Genomic DNA, 20,158 nt, shown 5'->3' on the forward strand with positions numbered 1-20,158 from the left:
AACTATACTTGAAAGCTTAAATGAACCATTCAAGGGAAAGATTTAACGTACGAACCTTTTGAGAGTCTGAAGGTTTCATTTGTAAACTTCACTTAAGGACAACACTTCCATCTCTCATTACACATTTACATCTTACAAGGACGTGTAGTGATTTAAGCGCCACTTACCCCGCAGTTTAGATGTAAAACTTAAGCTGGGAGTGTGAGAAGGGTTGTGGGGAGGCGAGCGATACACTTGATGGCTACTCGCGAGGTTGTTGTCGTTTTTCACTCCAATCAAATTAGAATTGGTAACAGGGGATTCGTGTGCGCTCGTCTGCCTAGATAAAATACTGTGGGTGCCAGCGTCTGTGGTCTTCATAAAGTGCCATCTTGCCAACAGTGAGAGGTAATTAAGTAATCCTGGAGATACTTATGTCAATGGCCATCCACGTCGCCACTCACTAATTAACTAACAAAACACAACAAATATAGTAGAGTGATATAGTTTCGAGTTATCTGGAGTCCTGAAAAAAAAAATCATTCTCACAGTGAAAATATTCTACATGGTTATTATTATTTTGCAGATACGAAACGAAAATAAAACTTCTGGTTTCTTGCCGCTATACGAATACAATAGTTGTACTGTATATACGAGTAATAAGGCATTCGTATAGTAACGTTGGATTTTTTTGTGTGTGTAGACTTTATCAATCCGTTTAAACAACCAGATCTCACAAACGATAAAACATATACTTAAAAGACTTTCTCCATGTCTATTGTTTTGTATCTTGATAAACGTAAATCAGTCACTTGTTTGTCACACGAGAACTCTTAAATCCTAAAAAGTGTATAATAAATCCCTTGTCTGTTAAATCTAAAGTCTGTATTACTTATTCATAGATCAGTTAGGAGTCTTGTTAAGTGGTGATAGAGGGTGGTGTACAGATATCCCCGCCAAATGAAAATTAACGCAGGGATCTCACTCATAAAATTCACTAATTCTAACCGCGAACAAGATTCATATATTTTTAGTCTACGTCAACACTTAATAATATACACAATTAAAGCGATAATATTTAGATACAGTGCTCAACACACGTTTAGTATCTGTAAAGAGAGAAATTATTTCTTATATACACTTAGTAATTATAAGCAAATTAGTGTGGCCATGAATATGTAACATCATTTGAGTATTTTAAAACTTTTTAATATATTCCTGAACGTTATAATTAACTAATAAAGTGATGTCTTTTTGAAACGAAGTGATTTATTGGATGATAACACAAACAGCGGTTTAAAAATATCTTCCTCTGGTACAGTATAAGATTTTCTCTCAATGATTTTAGTTCCGTTAGTATCTCGTATGGAACTAAACGCTCATTGGCTGGCTGTGATCGACCATGCCATGACTCCCTCGAGGCTATCTTGACAGGGTTGTTATGTTATGTTATGAAATCGTTGACTAGTTGTTATTGTTCTCTCGACTGTGTAAATAAAATCAGATCATTATTAAACTGACTTATTTGATGGAACGATCTGGTATAAAATTATTATTATTATTATTATTATTATTATTATTAGTAGTAGTAGTAGTAGTAGTAGTAGTAGTAATAGTACTGTGTGAAAAAGAAACGAAATAAGATTGTCCTCATTTTGCGGAAAACATAAATTGATGAGTTGGTATTCCACCCACAACACGCACTTCAACCCCTCCCTAGATCATTATGACGGATTTTGCTTATGAGGTAATCTCTTGGTCTACGACAGATTTCTATCAGGAGGAAATATATTTGCATGTCAGGAAAAGTGATACTGAAAAAATAACTTGTACTGCATATATTTCTCCGTAACAGGAAGTAATGAATAAATCATGAACACTGTATTCACTTTGGCATTGTGAACAAGATGGTTATAATGATATGCGGGATTTTGATTTATGCTATTTTATTCAGTGTGTTGGTATTACTGCTGCAGCTGTTCATACTCTCTCTCTCTCTCTCTCTCTCTCTCTCTCTCTCTCTCTCTCCTGCAATTCCTTTATGCTGTTGTGTTACTGTGCTTCTGTTGGTATTGTCATATTGTTATTACTGCCGTTGCTGCTGTTGTACTATTACTAACGTTGTTACAGCCATTCTTACGGCTCCTCCTTTAGCTGTTACTATTGTCACTGTTACCAAATTCTTCCCCGTTGTTACCGTTTCTTTCACCCGTCGGAACACTATCGCCGCTATCGTCACTATACTCAATAAAGCCTTTATATGCGTTGCTTAAACCTTTATATATTATTAAATAATACACATGGAGGGTCTAAGTAACATCAATGGTTAAATTTAACCATTGGTGTTCCTTAACCCCTTTATGTGTGTTACTGGACCATTCATGTGTTACTTAACCCTTAAAGTGCGATGCTTAAAATGGCGACTAAATTAAACCCAGCCTTTACTCTCATTATCTAGGATTCCTCGTCTAGTCACTGGGTTCAGGACTTTTTTAAGAACCTCTGATAATCGATATCATGGTCTTACAACTTAATTCAGTTAGTAATAAATTATTTACCTCAACATTACGTCAGGTTAATATTTTGACTTGGGATATTTTGTGAGTAAAGAATCGATTGTTCACAGGCTCTTGTAAATTTTCCTCTTAACTCCTAAGAATGTTTAAGCTTGAGTGACCTGAGGTAAGCTATGAAAATATTATATACGTTAGGCTCAAAGAACGAATTCGCTCACTGAGAAACGAGAAAAAAACGACCACAACGCGATGTGGAGTCTCGAAATTCCTCTAACCAAATCTAACCTAACCTAACCTAATATAATTTGACCTGGCCTAATCTAACCTAACCAAACCTAATCTAATCAAACCTAATTGAACCTAACTTAATCTAACCAAACCTAATCTAATCAAACTTAACCTAAACTATAGCAAAATTTATCTTCCTGGCTATTTTGCGCGTTGTTTTTTTGTTTTGTTTTTTCGTTCAGTCAGCGAAATCGTTCTTTGAGCCTAACATGTACAACCAAAATTACACTGAGACTCTCCTTAGCCAGATACATTCACTTTGCAACAGTTAGCGTGTACAAAACAGTACTACATGACGTTCATGAGTCAAATCCGTCATGTTTGTTCACCTTATATAAAATTATTCATTTAATTTATTCTATCTATACAACAGGGGAGTAATAAGAGCCAGTGTAATTATTATGCTTTACGCGTAACTGTTTGTGAGGAAACTTTTGAACGTATAGATGCAACAAATTTCATATATATATAAAATATATATATATATATATGTATATATATATGTATATATATGTATATATATATATGTATATATATGTATATATATATATATATATATATATATATATATATATATATATATATATATATATATATATATATATATATATATATATATATATATATATATATATACACAGTGTTTTGGTGGGGGTCGACTTTTACTCTCGAATAGAGGTGGCATAATTTTTGTTTCTCATTTATTTTCCTTATTTCGTTTTTTGTTTTGGATCTACGGACTTGTACTGTAAATCCCAAACTAATATTAATTCTTCTTTTTTATTTTCTTCCTTAATATCGTCTTTTTTTCGCGGCTTAATAATTTTTCGGTGAAAAATAACGAAAGGAGAAGTATTACTCGAAGCTCGTGTTACACCCTGACAAAATATAATGGAATATTCAACAGTATCATTATCCTATAGCCTGGCCCGCCCCTCCACCACCACCACCACTGTTACCAACACCTCCTAGCCCTGGGGAAAAGAACCATTCTAGTACACTTAATCGAAAATGTATCTCTATTTAATTTCAATCGTTGATGACCAGTTTATATACTAATCTAAACTACCCACTGCAAGATCTTGGATGTTAACGCGTAGTAATACAGTTTTTAACATCAACTTAACCCCCAGTCCAGCTCCAGCTAGAATGTAGCCCCAAGCATTTTTTGATATTCGAAGTAGTTCATAGTGTGATGGTGGAACGTAATCTAAGGTGTTGGAGGTTAGGTTAAGTTGAATTAGGTAGATTTAAGTCGGTTTAAATTAGCGTAGGTTTGATTATGTTTAGGTCGGGTTAGATTATAGGTATAGGTTAAGTTGGATTAGGTTTAAACCGGGTTAGATTAGGATAGATTAGGTTAGATGAGGTTTCGATCCGGTTAGAGTAGGTTTGGGTCGACTAAGATGAGTTAAGGTTTGGCTGGATATAGGTTTGGGTAGTTTAAGTTGCTTTAAAGTGGATATGGTTAGTTTAGGTAAGATTAGGTTAGGTTAACATTAGGATTCGTTAGCTTGGGTTAAATTAGTGTTGGTTAGGTTAGGCGAGGCGAGGTTAGTCTAAGTTTACGTTTAAGTTAGTTTAAAACAGGTTAAGTTTGATATTTTCCAAGTCATTATGCCCAGATGTTGTAACACAACCATTTAATTTCCCTTATAGTTAATGATATAAAAGTATATAACTGTCTTTCTTAACCTTTTACACAAAATTGGCGGACAGTAGCAACATCTACATTACTTTAAGGACCTACGTAACTAACTCAACTTATGTACATTCGTATGTATATATGTATATGTATATTCATGTTACATATGTATATTCTCTGGACAAAGACATCAAGCTCGTGGGTCCAACTGACGTTGTCCAATATATGATACATTTAAAGAGTTTAGTTGTTAAAGTGCACAATGCATTACAACTTTAACACCCGACTGGTAATAATTGGCAATGAGTAGAGTGAGCAAGAGCATTTTCCTGTCTCTGGTTAACACGAAATATTAAACAACTCAATATTTTGAGAATCCGGAACTTGATCACGTGAAGACTATGACATATCGACTTGGCAGGAGGGGGAGGACATACGGCATCGACTTGGCAAGGGGGGAGGACATACGGTATTGTCTTGGCAGGGGGGTACATACGGTATCAACAGCAAGGACATACGGTATCGACTTGGCAAGGGGGGGACATACGGTATTGACTTGGCAGGGGGGTACATACGGTATCAACTTAACAGGGGAACACATCGACTTTGTAGGCCTTTCGACCTGGCATGGGGTCATAAGGTATTGACGTGGCAGGGGGACAAATTGGACTGAACACACCGACACAAACAGTTGACACTATTAGAATGAAGAGCGTTGAAATTTTTTCTCGACTCAACTTTTCTGTAACAGAGTAATACAATTATAAACCTTCCCGGGCCGAGTCAGAGAGCTTTATAGGTTAGCATTTTCCCCTAACAAGAGATATTAGAATACATATAACTGGCTTACATGTAAACTCCGCGTTAAGATAGCTGTTAGTAGGCTATGCTGTTCTGTTCGATCAAGGGGCCATTTCAGGGGTTCAGAATTGACATAATATTTTGTGTTGTTTAAGCTCGTAGCCAAAATATAAGCATCGTCTTTACACACGACACTCGGGTTTTAAGAATAACATGGTGCCACTGCTGAATCTTTGTGAAATCACCCGCTTGACCTAACTCAACAAATACAAAGCATATTTTCTATTTCATAAATTATAAATGTCACGCGGAGACTCCCCGGGAGAGACCAGAAAGTGTCACAGAAATTTATTCGCCAAGGCGTCTCCCGCCCTAAGACCAAAGATGTTTTGAACTCTTGAGGTTACACTATATAGGAACAACACTGGCAGAGATCCACAAGATGATGATGATCTAACCCACCGAACCTTACCTAACTTAACTTCATATAAATTAGCCGAACCAAGTTTGAGCTAACATAATATAACTTAATATAACCTAACCTAAGTTAACCTCGACTAACCTGAAACAATCTAACCTGAACTTAACCAATTTAATCTAAAACCTAACCTAACAAAATCTAACTTTATCTTACCCAAACTATTCTAATCTAATCTAAAACCTAAACTTACTTAACCTAATCTAACCTAAACCTAACTCAACATGATATATCAGAACATAAACAAAACCTAAATAAATCTAACCTAAAAAATAACTACTAAAACTAAGAAACACTCAATCAATTTCAATTGTTTATTCCTTGATAGAGGAAGCGGGATCCTACACTAGGTACCCCTGTACAATGACACCAGAATCATCTGGCAAGTGTGAAAAGTATATACAGTATAAATATTATAAAGGGGCTTACTAAAGCCTAAGGAAGGAAGGATGACACATAATTAATATTATTTACAAAAATCTGGCCAGTATTGGGAGGATCATCGTGTCTCCGTCAGGGGGTCTGGAGTGGTGGTCCAGCAGGCGTAGCGTTGTGTGTGGGGACATCTTAGGAGGTAGTGAATAAGGGTGCGGCTGTCGGGTCTTCTGCATAACGCACAAGAGCGTTGCTCAATGTGGGGATACCAATCTCCCAAGCAAAGTCATACCAATGATGATACGGGCAGGTATTAAAACTAAGAAACACTTGTCTTACAGGAACATTATCCGCGGTTGCTATTTTGTCCATTGGTATTTTTACGGGATGGGTTTTGGCGCCGTCTGGTATAAGGAACGACTAACACAAGACGATAAAGGTCTTCTTGTCTTACGTAACACACTTACAGGTATTATGGACGAAACCTCTACGCCTCTAATGTAAATATATTTCCCAGATTACTTAAGTGGGGTTGAGCTAGTGACTATGCAAGTTTACAACGTGACATCTTAATTCGCCCAATGCTTGTCTAGTCTTTTCTCAGAGATCATTATGTTTAGGTCACTTCATCCCTTTGAGATGTATTAATGTTTTTTTGTATCTCAATAAACGTATCAATCAATCATTATGTTTAGAAACCAAAGCAATGTTCGTATTCGATCAATATTCGTCGTAAATGAAGATGTAATAATGTACCTAAGTGATTGAGTTCAGCTTAAGCACAAAAATAACATCCAAAATTATATAAGAATTACACTGAGACTTATTCTTATTTAGATATGTTCATTCAGCACTCGCCTGACTGATGCTAGTGCAGGTATTGTATCTAATTTAGGTAGAGTCACAGCGTAATTTACATGCAATTTCAGGAGATTATCTTTTTGTTTTATCTTAAGTCACTTACGAGAAAAAAATAATCGTATAAACATGAGACTGGACCTTTATTTCACATCACCTAAAACAAAACAATAACTTCAGCTGGTGGTTATTTTGTAATTGATTCAAGAAGACGTGTCTCAAAAAGTGTTAGTTTAATCGAATCCTGATTATGAATATTAGCACCCTAGTTCATTTCACCTGATAATTAAGCACCCTAACGCTATCTAGGGGCTAGGTTAGATTAGATCAGGTTAGATTAGTTACAAAACCACGTAACAAAATCTGCAGTTGTGACAGGAAACCATTCAACCACTCACTCGAAAGGCTCAATTTGCATCTACGTATTGTCTGGCTAAGTAAACAGTTGCTATTTTAATCTCAAAACATGTGGGGGATGTTGTTAAAAATATATTTATCTATTTCAATAGGTAGTGACCTCCTCCCTGGCGTGTTGTACCACAATACTAGCTCGACATTATCCCCAAACATATTGAATGAGTTTAAGGCAGAATTACGTTACAAAGTGGAGTATAAAAACAAAGGAACATAAAAATCAATTGAGAAACACACTTTATCAATGCAGAACACTTGTTGGGGTAATTACAAACGTCATAATTAGTCAGTTGTAAAAGGAATATAACGGCAGCTACCAAAATGTAATCTAGCCTAATTATCAAGTCATGGTGCGCCAAGGTAAGATGCCAGGCCAGTAAATAACTATGACAATGTTCTATTCCATGAACTGTAAATCACCTGAGATAATAATGACTGTACAGTTTTTTTAGTTAATTAATTACGTCCAAAGGCTGACGGACTCTTTTGAAGACAGGTGGCCAAGTTCGTAAGTTTAAAAGGTATAATTCCTTATTATTATTTTTGTTGTCCACTATACAGACCTACTTAGTGTACCCGCTTAAGGACCTTAGTATTCTAAACACGCAAATACATTTACGTAGCAACAATAACAAGATAAGGAAACGACATAAAACACGAGATAAAAGCACAGTTACGTGCAGTATAGACAAAAGAAGAGCGGAAACCAAGGAATATATAATACCCTTGGCGGAAACAGATTTACATAGGCTGGAATAGACACGCCTTATACATGATTTATTCCCTACAAAATTCTCTATTTCAGGGACTTTTGTTTACTATTAACACCTATGTATTTTTATATAGTAAATAATTATAGGTATAAAAGGGAAACCACTAATAATACATATCATGACTTTACGGGAAACAGTAAAACAGCATAATTTTCTTGTATTGAAAATTTCTAGCACAACTGTTTTAAATGCACATCACTCACTAACTGAAGGAACTCTAAATGTTACCACAAGAGTCTCCTCAGTAGCCACTATATAATTTAGCGAGGTAAGTTGAGGGCGGTGTCCAGTCCCAAGATGGCAGCACTGGTCATCACAGACAGCTCCCTGGGCCCCACTCCCGAGTCCCGACGTCTGGTGCCCACACACTCTCCGGGAACTAATCCTGTACCTTCGCTCAAACACTTCTCTACGTCAACATATGTTTTTTTATATGGCTTTGTGATAGCTTTTTTTTTTCTTGAAGATCTGGAACTTTAATGTCATTGTGAATCTTTTAAATGTGTCACGCCGTTCTATTATCTGCAGGAGGGCGTAGTTACTTAGTTTCCAAAGATTGTGGTTCGATTATTTACTACGTGTAGGTCGGAGACGCCAGTGCTGTGCACAAGATACCTTCCCAAGACCAACTGAGCCTCTGTTGCTGGCGGCTGGTTCATCGATGCACTGACCAGGCTCTTTTCCATTGTTAATTACTCTCATTACTTACAATCGCTAGGTCTGGTCCTCACATAATCCCTCCATAATCAGCTGAATTTTAACCCGCGTCTCGCATACATATCGTTAGCCTTCTGCGGCGGTCATTTCCATCGCTTTACATGCGCTTACAGCGGACGCCTGGCGCTCTCCACGTCACTCAGGATTTGTCTGTGCAGGTGTTTCTCATTTAAGTCAATGTATCTGGAGTGCAGAACATCAGTGGAGGTCGACGTGGAGATGGAGATGAGGTGGCTCACATGGGCACCCACGTCTCGCCTCAGGTTTAGTTATTCCATAGGTGTTATGAACGTGTCAGCGTTGACCGCGCTTGACAATGGCTCCCACACACAATGGTCGAGGATGCCCAGAATTTTCATGAGTGGTCTGTGGGTCGTGAGTCTTGGTATTCATGGATTCATCTGGGTGTATTCACAGCGCCACCGCGATATAAAAACACGCACCATCGGCTTCTGGAGCCTCGTTTTTGTGCAGGTATCCATATTTGCCCGTCAACTGTCCCGCGACACCTGCCCGCTCACCCACAGATTTTCTGCGCCTGAAACAAAGGCGCGCCCATCTATAGTAAACCATGATTGCGCTTAATGGTCATCACTCTGAAGATGAATGACATCATGGATTATATTAATATTTTTTGCACCTTGTACTACAAAAGAACATTGAATATGATTAATGCACCTGAGTGTGGCCATTCACTTGTCGGCTTTGATATATTATGGAGCAGCATCAGTTTGACACTCACAAATAGCGTGTGTATGTGATCTTGACCATTCCCATGACACTAGTATAGCGCCACACTCACCCCGCCCACACACTTCTCACACACACGTTCCCAGAAACATACTGATAGGTCATAAACTTTCCGCGTAGCTCTCGGCGGGTAATGAAATTTATTTCAAACTTGCATTTTCAAGAGAAGATGCATTCAGAAGCATTGAACCTATAGACATTACTAAATATACAGTAATTAATTAAATCTATCAGGAACATAGGAGGGAATTCTCCAACGTTCACACTTCATTTTTTTCTCATTGGGTCGAGAAAGATAAATTGAACTGGCCAACTGAAGCAATAGTACGAGGATAAAAACTCAGATGGCACTGAAACTGTTCTGAGACTACTGTAACGACATGCATTCTATTATTCCCAATAAGAGAAGAATTAACATGTACGTATGTCTTTAAAAATATAAATAATCAGATTTTAATATACAGTCCGTTGTCATGAAGGCTGATTAAAAGTGCTGTACAGTATTTGTGTGAAATTATTCGGAGTATGATGAAAGAATGTAAAAGAAGAACAGCTGTAAGATGGGGGTGAAAGTCACAAAGTTTTACAGATAACAAAAAAACTTCTAGAGGGAACTAAGTAGGATGAGAGAATAAATAAATATGGCAATTAAGGATAAAGGAGATGATATGTTGAAGAAAAAGAGAGAATATATTGAACAACTTTTAAATATAAAATAGAAGGGAGAGAAAGGGCGAATCGAGAGATAACCTTACCCCATTTAGGACATGGTGGATTGAATAGAATGAAACAGAAGAGGGAAAAATAACAAGGGGGGTGGAGATGAAGCTGCCTCTATGAATTAATCCAAAATGATGAAGACACTTGGAGTAGATTGAATCGCCATGGAAATTACTAATACATAATGATAAACTGGTTAAAAAGAGAGTATAGAATTGTGCAAGACAGAAGTAAGACTACCAAAGGAATGACAGAAAATATATATATAGTGACTGGGTATAAGGTAAATATGATAAATATTAGTATAAGGAAACTGTGATGAGAATAAGTACAGTATAAGGAAAAGGTGATAAGAATGAGCATAAAAATTACATTAGAGCCTATTGCATTTATGTACACTCGCCAACACAAGTCTCTGGGTTCATGAAGGGCCAAGTGAGGTGACAGGACTTGTTGGCGAGTGTACTTGATGAAGTATTTCCAAGAATTTATAAGAAAAACCGAGAGTGAAATCAGAAAGAATTGAATTTATTAGACCAAGAGTAAATTGAAAAGAGGATGTGTGGATGAGTTTTTACATTAACAAACAGAAGTGAAAAGTTTGTGTAGAAAAGAAAAAAATGGATTTAGTGAAGTAAAAGACGGGGTAGATAGATTAAAAATATATGTTGAGAGGGAGAACTATGTCATATGAGGTTAAGATGGGGATGTAGTCACCCAAAAAAGTCCTGTCGCGAACCACGAACCCCAAGATTCAGACACGTGAACCAGAAGCAGTAGACACTGAGACATTATTCTGTCCACAAATGCTTCGGATTCAAGAGTCTGAATCTCGGGGTTCATGGTTCGCGACAGGACTTTTTTGGGTGACTGTACAAAGGTATTTGTGAGTCAATTTTGTTGGCTAGTGCACAGCAGAGAATTGTATTTGCATGAGAAAGGAGCAAATTAAATGTTTTAGAATTGATATGCTTGAGCTATAAATGAGATAAATAGAATAAACAGAATTAGAAATAAGAGAAAAAAGGTATGCAAGTGAAAAAGGTAAGAGAGAGAGAGTGAATAAGAGTTTATTCAGATAATACGGTATAAACACATTAAAAGATTGGAAGAAAACATTTTGTTAGAGTAAATAATTCAAAAGTGAATACTGAAATAGTATTGGAAGAAAATTTATTTAATTATAAGGATGGGGTAAAGGATGCACTAGGAGAATGCATTGGACATATATAAAGCAGCAGTTTGCAGAATGAAAGACAAGTATGATACTAAGTAATGTTTGGGAAAGGGCGGACATCCTGCTATTGGATGATACTGGCTTATGTGAAATGACTAGGGGAAACCTTGTTGTGACAGGAAAGTAACGCACCAGAACACATCTTTTGCAGCAGTAAGAATCGGTGAATGGTAATGAATGAAGGGAGACTGTGTGAATATATCTGCTTCTTTTCATGCTAAACTGCATTATGCAGAAAAAGGCTTGAAAAGAGAAAAAAATATACATACCCATATTTTATGCTGCATTATTAAATTCTCAGGGATTAGTGCTAAATTGCTTTAAAATTCTGTTAGCCATGATTTAGAATCTTAAAAAAAAAAAGTTACTTTTAAGAATCATCAGTGCACAGTGCATGAATGTTTTTCGTTGTTACCGTTCACTCAGATCACATGAAGATTAGCACCCCAGCTTATTTCACCTGATTATTAAACACCCTAACCTAACCCCTCCCGGTAGCATTAGGGGGTTTGATTATCAGGTGATATAAGCTGGGATACTAATATTTATATAAATCTTTTAATCAAGTCACACCTGAGAACCAGCTGTGGGTGGTGGAATGCTTTCTTAATATACCTTATAGTACAATACTGTATTTGCCTTATTTACCTCATGGCCACCCACTAGAAGTAACCATACCGTGGAAGGAAGGCCAGTGGCGCGTGTAGAGGCCCTCCATTGTGCTTGATAATTTTGCTAGGGTTATTTTTAAGCCCAGTACTGTTCTCAATACAATAATAAAATGTAGAAGAATAAAATGATTTACACTGGTATGAATAGTGTCGAACCTATACTTCCCACTCATGTTTACGATAATACTGAGGGAGAACAGAAACATTTGTTGGTATAATACAATCCCTCACCTTAAATTTCCCTTGAGATTTGAGATTCTAATAAGGAAGTTTTTTCTTATATGAATACCTGTACTGTAGTTTCTCTGCTAATTGAGATTTTATTGTAATTACTAATTTAACTTTACTTTATGTTGCTCTTTGCTCAGTTCAAGCAATATTATAAGATGGTCTTTTTTGACTTGTGTAATACTTGTGTCAAGGTTTGTGATCAGTGTTAGGGACTCCCGGTCTAGTGGCTAAATTCTCCAGGGTTGGTGTATGAGGCTTCTGTTGCTATAATCATTGTTTGTTAATTTACTTTCTCTGCCATTTGACAAATATTCTTTACAAGTAGTCATCAAACTCATCTCAAAATATGTAAACAGTATGAGAAAAATTATTGTACATACACAGATCAGCAAATATGAAGTAACTGTACAGTACTAGTTACCAACATTCTCTCTTCCAAGTTCCAACAACCTTTCTCCACGGGGAAATAAGGAACATTGATAGAGTGTGAGATTTAAGTTATACTGTACTGATTGAAGTTCCCTGCAGTTCTGAAGCTTCATTCACACCTCCAAACTACTTTTTTAGTTAATTCATCTTGGCACAATAGCTGTGGTGTATTGCATTAGGACCTGATTTTTTTTTTTCTTATTAAGTGATGGATTTTGTATCTGGTAGTAAAATCACAAAATTGTGGCCTTTTACAAGTACTTCCAAGTTATTTCATTTTAGAAAGCCAGCACAAAACTATTAAGCTTGGTTAAGGGTATTTCTTCTGTCACTTTACATTTATATAGAGGGGAGTTGGTTCAGTTTTCAATATGCATGCTATACATTTACTAAATGATGGTTATTTATCAGTTACTTGACTTTGGCAGAATAGAAGGTTGCACCATACTGTATGCTGAAATACCATCTTGTATCCACTTCCTAGGAGGCAAATGCTACTACAAAAGCAACTCTTATATGACCATCAAAAGTGAAATGCTGTATAATCCTGTGAACTATGAAAATTAAAATATAATTATAGCTACCAGATTATCATCAGTTTTCTTTAATATATGGCAGTAAATGCAGTACAGGTATCTTCTTTTGACATAATGTTTCTAAAGCAATGATATAAAAATTCAGAGTATAGATGAACATTTTATTTCTAGTGTTAGTGTTTCCTCTTCTTCTTGAACCCTGGAAAAATAAAAAGAATACTGTATTTGTTTATCTTGAACATTAATGATTATAGTACAGATACAGTACTAAATTTTCATATTGGCAAACAATTACACAGTTTAAATTTTAACTAGGAATTTCTAATAGTTGGTTAAGTAAAATATTTATCACTTCACCAAAAAATATTTCCTTGTGAATTATAAATACGATAAATTAGCAATTAAATTTACCTTTACTTTGGTTATAAGATCAGAATTTACTCGTAATTCATAAGTCAAGTGTTTTGTCAAATGAGAGATTAAAATCCAGACAAACCATTATACTATCCCTTTCTGTTTATGTAGAGTTCATACACCTATAATTTCAAGAGTTAACTTACCCTTTTTGCCTTTAAATTTGCCTTTTCCTTTGTTCTTAGAAGATTTCCCTGTCTTCTGTCTCTTGGCTGCTGGAGCTGTGGGATCATAGCTCTGATGTAGTGCATCCATGTTATTGAAACCTAAAATCTCTGAGCCCATTGTGCCAAGAGTAGTCACTTGTCGCATGGCTGCTTGGTCCCGTCGGCTCACTGTCTTTCTGATCATGTTTTCCTCCTCAAATCTGAGAAAAAATTATCAAACATTATTATACAGCACACCACCACCAAACGCTTACACATTAAACAAGAAAACGTATTGGTTACAAACTGACTACTTTCCTTATTTTGCTAAAAATTAAAGAATAAGAACACAAATATTAATAATTCTTAAAACCACTTCAGACTGAACAAGACAATATAACACCTTCAAGTTTATTGTTTCATTTCATCTGTTTAATGTAATAAAAAAAACAGGTATCCCATGGTAGAAAGCCCACAGCATCTATACACACCAGTTACAACATGTAGGAATAATTTTCAAACTTTCAAGCTTTTCATCCACTTAATGTATGATGGTTGGAAACAAGAGCAAACACAAAGACACATATTTTCCCTTCAACCATTGTCATTCATTCCTTCTTATTAATGCAAGAGATATGACTTATGGTACTCGACTCCCTCAACATGGTCCCAAATCTAAATTACACATGCCACTTCACACAAGCCAGTATTACCTCTCAACAGCACATTATTCACGAGAAATCTTTCACTGCCATGCTCTTCCAACATCAACCCACACTGCTGCCTCCTGTATGTCCCTCAATCTTACTTCTAGTGTATCCTCCACTCCATCCTTCTATCTCCTTCTAGGTCCTTCCCTCCAACCTTCCATCTCTGAATTATTATTCTTTTTCCTATCTTTTACTTCTCATTCTCTCAGTGTACATGATTTACTTCAATATTGAAATTTTTCTTACACTTCTAGTTCTCTACGTTTCTTCATGGCCTTCTGCTTCAGGACATCATTGTTAAAGACAACCTCTGGGTCCTCTGTGTGTTCAGAGAGAGCATCACGCAGCATAGTAGAGTTAAGGACTCGACGTCTTGCTTTCTCCTTTGCTTCATCTTTATTTACTTCCCCATCTGCAAAAGATAGTATGCAATAAAAATTTCACGATCATACACAGAGCATTATCTTGTCTAGACTCTAGACACAGCAATATTTCAGGGGTTCACGGCGGGCTATGAAAAGTGGAAACATTTTCAAGAAAATCTGAGAAATCTGAAGAAAAAAAAATAAGGTTTTATTGTTCATTTCAACTTGGCCTGGTAGAATTTGCCTTTTTTTTTCAATTTGAGTTTTAAATAACTCAGTGAATGACTTTAAATGCTATCAACAATGTGATTATTGTTGTTATACAGTAGCTATAGTATTATAGTTCTACAGTTATTGATAGATATGCTCTTGGTCTTCTTAGGGGGAAGAAGTGATAAATATATGTTTTCTTCATCTCCTGATCAGAACTGTTTATTTTTCATCATCATTTTTAATGGTTTTGGGGACAAATGAAGGGGTCCACAGGGAATTTGGAGGTTCTCAAGGGAGGAATGGAGTGAAAAATATTGGAAACCATTTATTTAAAGGAGCACTTTGTCCATCACTTTTCATTTCAAACAGATTTTTCCATTACTTCAAATCTAGGACTGTAACCAAAAAGTAAAGATAACTGTGAATTCACTTGTTTTTTTAAATTACTCTATAAAACTCACTGGCAAATATGATCCTAATACAATTTCAAATATATATAACCATCACCATATAGCAAACCTTACCATAATGTGTTTGGCTGATCTTGGGGACCTTGTATATCTTCTGGTTATCCTCCTCTGTTTTCTTGACCTTTTTTACGTTACCATCTTCCTCGTCCTCATCTGAAGACGATCCAATATTATCAATGTTGCCCTTCAACCTTGACGGATCATCCCCAGTGACCACCCCATCAGCAGCTACCTGAAATACAACAAGGAGTGAACGGTCATAAATTATTGAGAAACTTATCATGACATCATCCATAATCCTCTTCACACACTTCTACAGAATATACTCCCCTTCTTATTGTAAATTCTAACCCTGTGCTTCTTAAGGTACCTTTGGTCTTCTTCATGTGCTCTTTCACTTAATAAGCACCATGCACAACAACTCGCATCCCTTTGACTACTTTTCTTATAAATGGGTTTCAAAGGTGGGAGGATGAAGGATTAGATTTTGATGACACAAAATGGAAATATTGGCAGGAAAAGCATTAGTTCACAATTTGTCTGATAGTGGTAAGTAGGGCTGTGAGGTGCCACCCTACATGTGAGAGTGGTTCTATGTGAGGGCAAACATGATTACTGTATAGGATAAAAGGATGTGGAGGAGGATGGACAAGCCAAAAAATTAATCAAACCTAATTTTGGGGATCCTTTCTTTGAAGTTGGTTAGTACAAGAGGGTGATACTGAATGAAAGCCGAGACACAATCAGGCTTGTAAGGGACTATGAGAGTCTGTTTTGGTGACAATGATAGTAAAAAAAAAATAATAAATTCCCAGTGAACTTTATGCTCATTATCTTTATTATATACAGTTGTAGTATTTAGCCGCAATCTACAAGGAGACTTAACTGGGTACAGGCATGAGAGGAGGATGATAAACTTTGTGTTGGTTAAAGTCATCAGCAACAGCATGTGAGTGGTGTTGAAAGAAGAGTAAGAAAGTTTCTCATTTCCTTGATCCACCCACAACAGAGGGAATGAAGGGAAGATAACAGACTGATAGAACCCATACAATGAATACCATTAACTTACTTTCACATGCTTGTCAATTTGGTACTTCAGTTTATCTTCCAATGGACGGATACGTTCTAGAACTGTTCTTGTTTCCACCAGTCGATCTGAAACAACATACAATCCAATTTTTCTTCTGTTCTAATAAATCTAACAAAATATAAATGATACTATCAGTATATTCTAAAATATCTGGAAATAATAATTATTTTTACAAAACATCTTGGAAATACAAACAATCTAATATCAACCAGTTCTGCTTAACAATACTGTACTGTATTATAATTATAAGAAAAAGTAGTATTGTACACCTAATACAGTAATGTAATAATAATTTGTTAGGCCACAATAATATGCATTGCTGGTTACCTAACAATATCTTAATAAATGATAATTACAGTATACTGTATAAATATTTAAACATTTCTAAAATGTAAATATTAATGAAGTTTGTTTCTTGCATATTTAGAACAACTGCAATTTGTTAAAAAGAAATACAGTATTACACAATAAATTTGTGCTCTATTAATACACTCCATACACAAGTACAGCAGTGTATAACATAACAGCATTTGCTATCTCAAAAAAATCCATCTTAGGTCTTGTGAACTATAGAATTCATGTCGAATTCAATCAAAGTTTAAGAGTGTTGACTGATCAAGCACAGTAGCTCTGTGGCCTTTTGTTACACTCAAAAGACAGTATCCATTCACAGTCACTAATTACTTTAAACACAAACCCATCACTGAATCTAGCAAGGAAACTATTCAATATGTGACAAGTGGATTCACAAAATATTCTGTGCCCTATTGTTATGAAGGAAATGAACTGCATGATAATGACGTTTGAGTTATGATGCTTACCAACACTGGGGTCATCCTCAATCTTAGCACCTTTTAGTTTTCTAAGAGTCAGGTAGGTGAGGTTACCCATGTATGAGAGAAAAGACTGGTTTTTGAGCTCCAGTAAACTTAATCCCTGAAAAATAAATAAAAAATAAAGTCTTGAGCACAAAATTATCTTTTTAATCTTACAGGAATAGGGAAATGACTTGTCTCATTCTGCCAACAAGAGCATCACCAGGCAATTCATCGCTGGTCTAGTGAATACCATGTTATATTTATTAAATTTACATAACAATGTCTTTATTTTGGAGGCAATAAAGCCATGGTTAGGTTAGGTCTATACTAAACCAGTGATGAAATGTCCTTGAACCCCATTGGCAGAGCCCACCACTGACGGAGCTGGACTACCTAGTGGCAGATTTAGCTGCTCTTGCAAAATAAGTTTAATTACTGCAATACAAATCCTCATCTACAAATCTTGGGCTGAATGACAACTCAAATGATATAAAGCTATGATCCCACTAATTTAATAAATATAAATCTGCACACACATATTAAAGTATATAAATCATGAAGTACTACACTAATAATAGTGTCCCAGAGTAGGGAAACTCAGCCATATATACCTCTGGGTTAAATATTATGAACTATCAAATATTGAGAGGCCAAAAAACTTGCATATTTTCAATTAACATTTATGAAGAGGAATTTTCCATCTCAATGAAGACCCATATTATACAAGTCATAATCACTTCAAAGTAGCTATTGAGTGATAAATATAAATCTGACTCACCTTGGCTGTGTTCAGTTCACCAGCTTTGATCCTCTCAGCCAAAGCATCAAAAGTGGCTCTAACATTGTTGAGATTGGTTGCAAGGTCTGCCAGCAGTGCTACTCCTCTCGGCAGATCAGAGGCTATAGTTCCACTTATTTCATTCTGCAAATGTAATTTTTCATCAGTCATATATGATTATAATTAATGTAGAATTGTAGATGGATTAGGTTGAGTTTGATTTAGTCATTGCATAAGGTACAGTAATCAGAACAGATGTTGGCAAGGTCCCAATGTAAATTATATTATATAACTAAAACTAGATAGACACAAAATCTAGGAGTACCACTTTACTACAGGTTCATAATTATATTCACATTTATTACTGCCAAGATATCGGTTTCCTCAGCACACTTCCATGAACCAATGAATACTGCCCAATCTGACTATATTTATCCTAATAAACACCAAAAGTAATTGAAAGATCTCGGTTGTACATTTTAGAAATCACTGGAGCACCAAAGATACAGAGGCAATGGTGTTGGGGCGGGGGAAATAATATTATTATTCATCCAATATTGTCACCATTAACATATTTTACTCCTACAACAAACATACCATAAATTTAATTTTTGGGGGGTAAATTTCATGTAAATTTATGAATGAGATGACAATGGCTTTCTCGAATTCTACCATATGATTAGAGTATAATTTTGCAACAGGATCAGTGATAGTGTTTTCTTTCCCCTCCAACTTTTTGTGAAAATCTCAATGATTACAATACCTTAAATATACTGTAATGCAAAAGTCAGTTCATCTGAAGGTTAGTAACCACCTCAGGATGGCCCACAGGTAGTATTAGGGTATTAAATCATAAGGTGAAATAAGCTGGAGGCTAATCTTCGGGTGATTCCATAACTCGTAAGGAAAAGTGATGTGGATTATCTTGATAATTGTACAACTTTCCTTCTATATGACAAGGTGAAATTCTATAGGATAAAGTAGCACCAATCACCTTCAAAATCATTCATCCATTAAGAAATGTTCACAAAACAAATTCCCCAAAACAGCTACTGTACTTGGAGGTGTCACACGTGGATTACTTGTATTACCACAAATAGGATATTAATTATGAAAGAAAAATTTGTGATAAAATATGTTTTATGCTTACATGTGTTTTCAGCAAAACCAAAACAAAATTTAACACTGGTTCGAACTTGTACAGTGAGTGCTGCTGGTATACAAACAAAAAAGCAATCAAAACTTATTCCCATTGGAGTCCTAAATTTCAATGGGGTCCTTAGCATAGTTACTTTACAAGTGGTGACCATCTCCTCAACTGTCATCATTAAAACATCCCAGTAGTTATTAATCATTAGATAATCGAACACAATTACAAAATGATACACTTCCAGGACATATTTAGCCTAATCCACGAGGCCACGACCATCCCTAAGAAGTAACTCAAGACAGACGCTGCTTATTAGAGGTTAGTAAAACTTACTTCTTGGTCCATACGTTCAACCATTGTTATTAAGGCCAATAATTAACGCCAAACTGAAACCTCCACACGACGCTGTTATTTTATGAGCGGTTTGGTTCCCGGGACAACTAGATCACAGCATCACACAAGGTGAGGTGAGGCTGTCGCTGTCGAGTTGTTTACAGATGTATTGTACTAAAAATATTAAAGTAATGTACTTGGCTATCATACTTATTTCTTTTATTGTGTTTGCAAGTGCATTAATTTGAATTGA

General features: G+C 35.9%; 1 protein-coding gene across 1 annotated transcript; it reads right to left on the bottom strand.

The window, feature by feature from the left end:
• Nucleotides 1–13,565: 13,565 nt before the first annotated feature.
• On the bottom strand, nt 13,566–20,070 carry LOC121854352 (neuroguidin-like). The gene is made up of 8 exons (XM_042348970.1): nt 19,906–20,070; nt 18,423–18,566; nt 17,648–17,762; nt 16,806–16,891; nt 15,791–15,968; nt 14,935–15,100; nt 13,979–14,199; nt 13,566–13,617 (listed from the first exon to the last, which is right to left on the bottom strand). The coding sequence occupies exons 1-8, from the start codon at nt 19,927–19,929 to the stop codon at nt 13,592–13,594; spliced, it is 960 nt and encodes a 319-aa protein (XP_042204904.1). The 5' UTR covers nt 19,930–20,070; the 3' UTR covers nt 13,566–13,591.
• Between the last annotated feature and the right edge of the window lie 88 nt (nt 20,071–20,158).

The sequence above is a fragment of the Homarus americanus genome, unplaced genomic scaffold (assembly GCF_018991925.1).
Source record: "Homarus americanus isolate GMGI-L3 unplaced genomic scaffold, GMGI_Hamer_2.0 scaffold54443, whole genome shotgun sequence".
Taxonomy (NCBI): Eukaryota; Metazoa; Arthropoda; class Malacostraca; order Decapoda; family Nephropidae; genus Homarus; species Homarus americanus.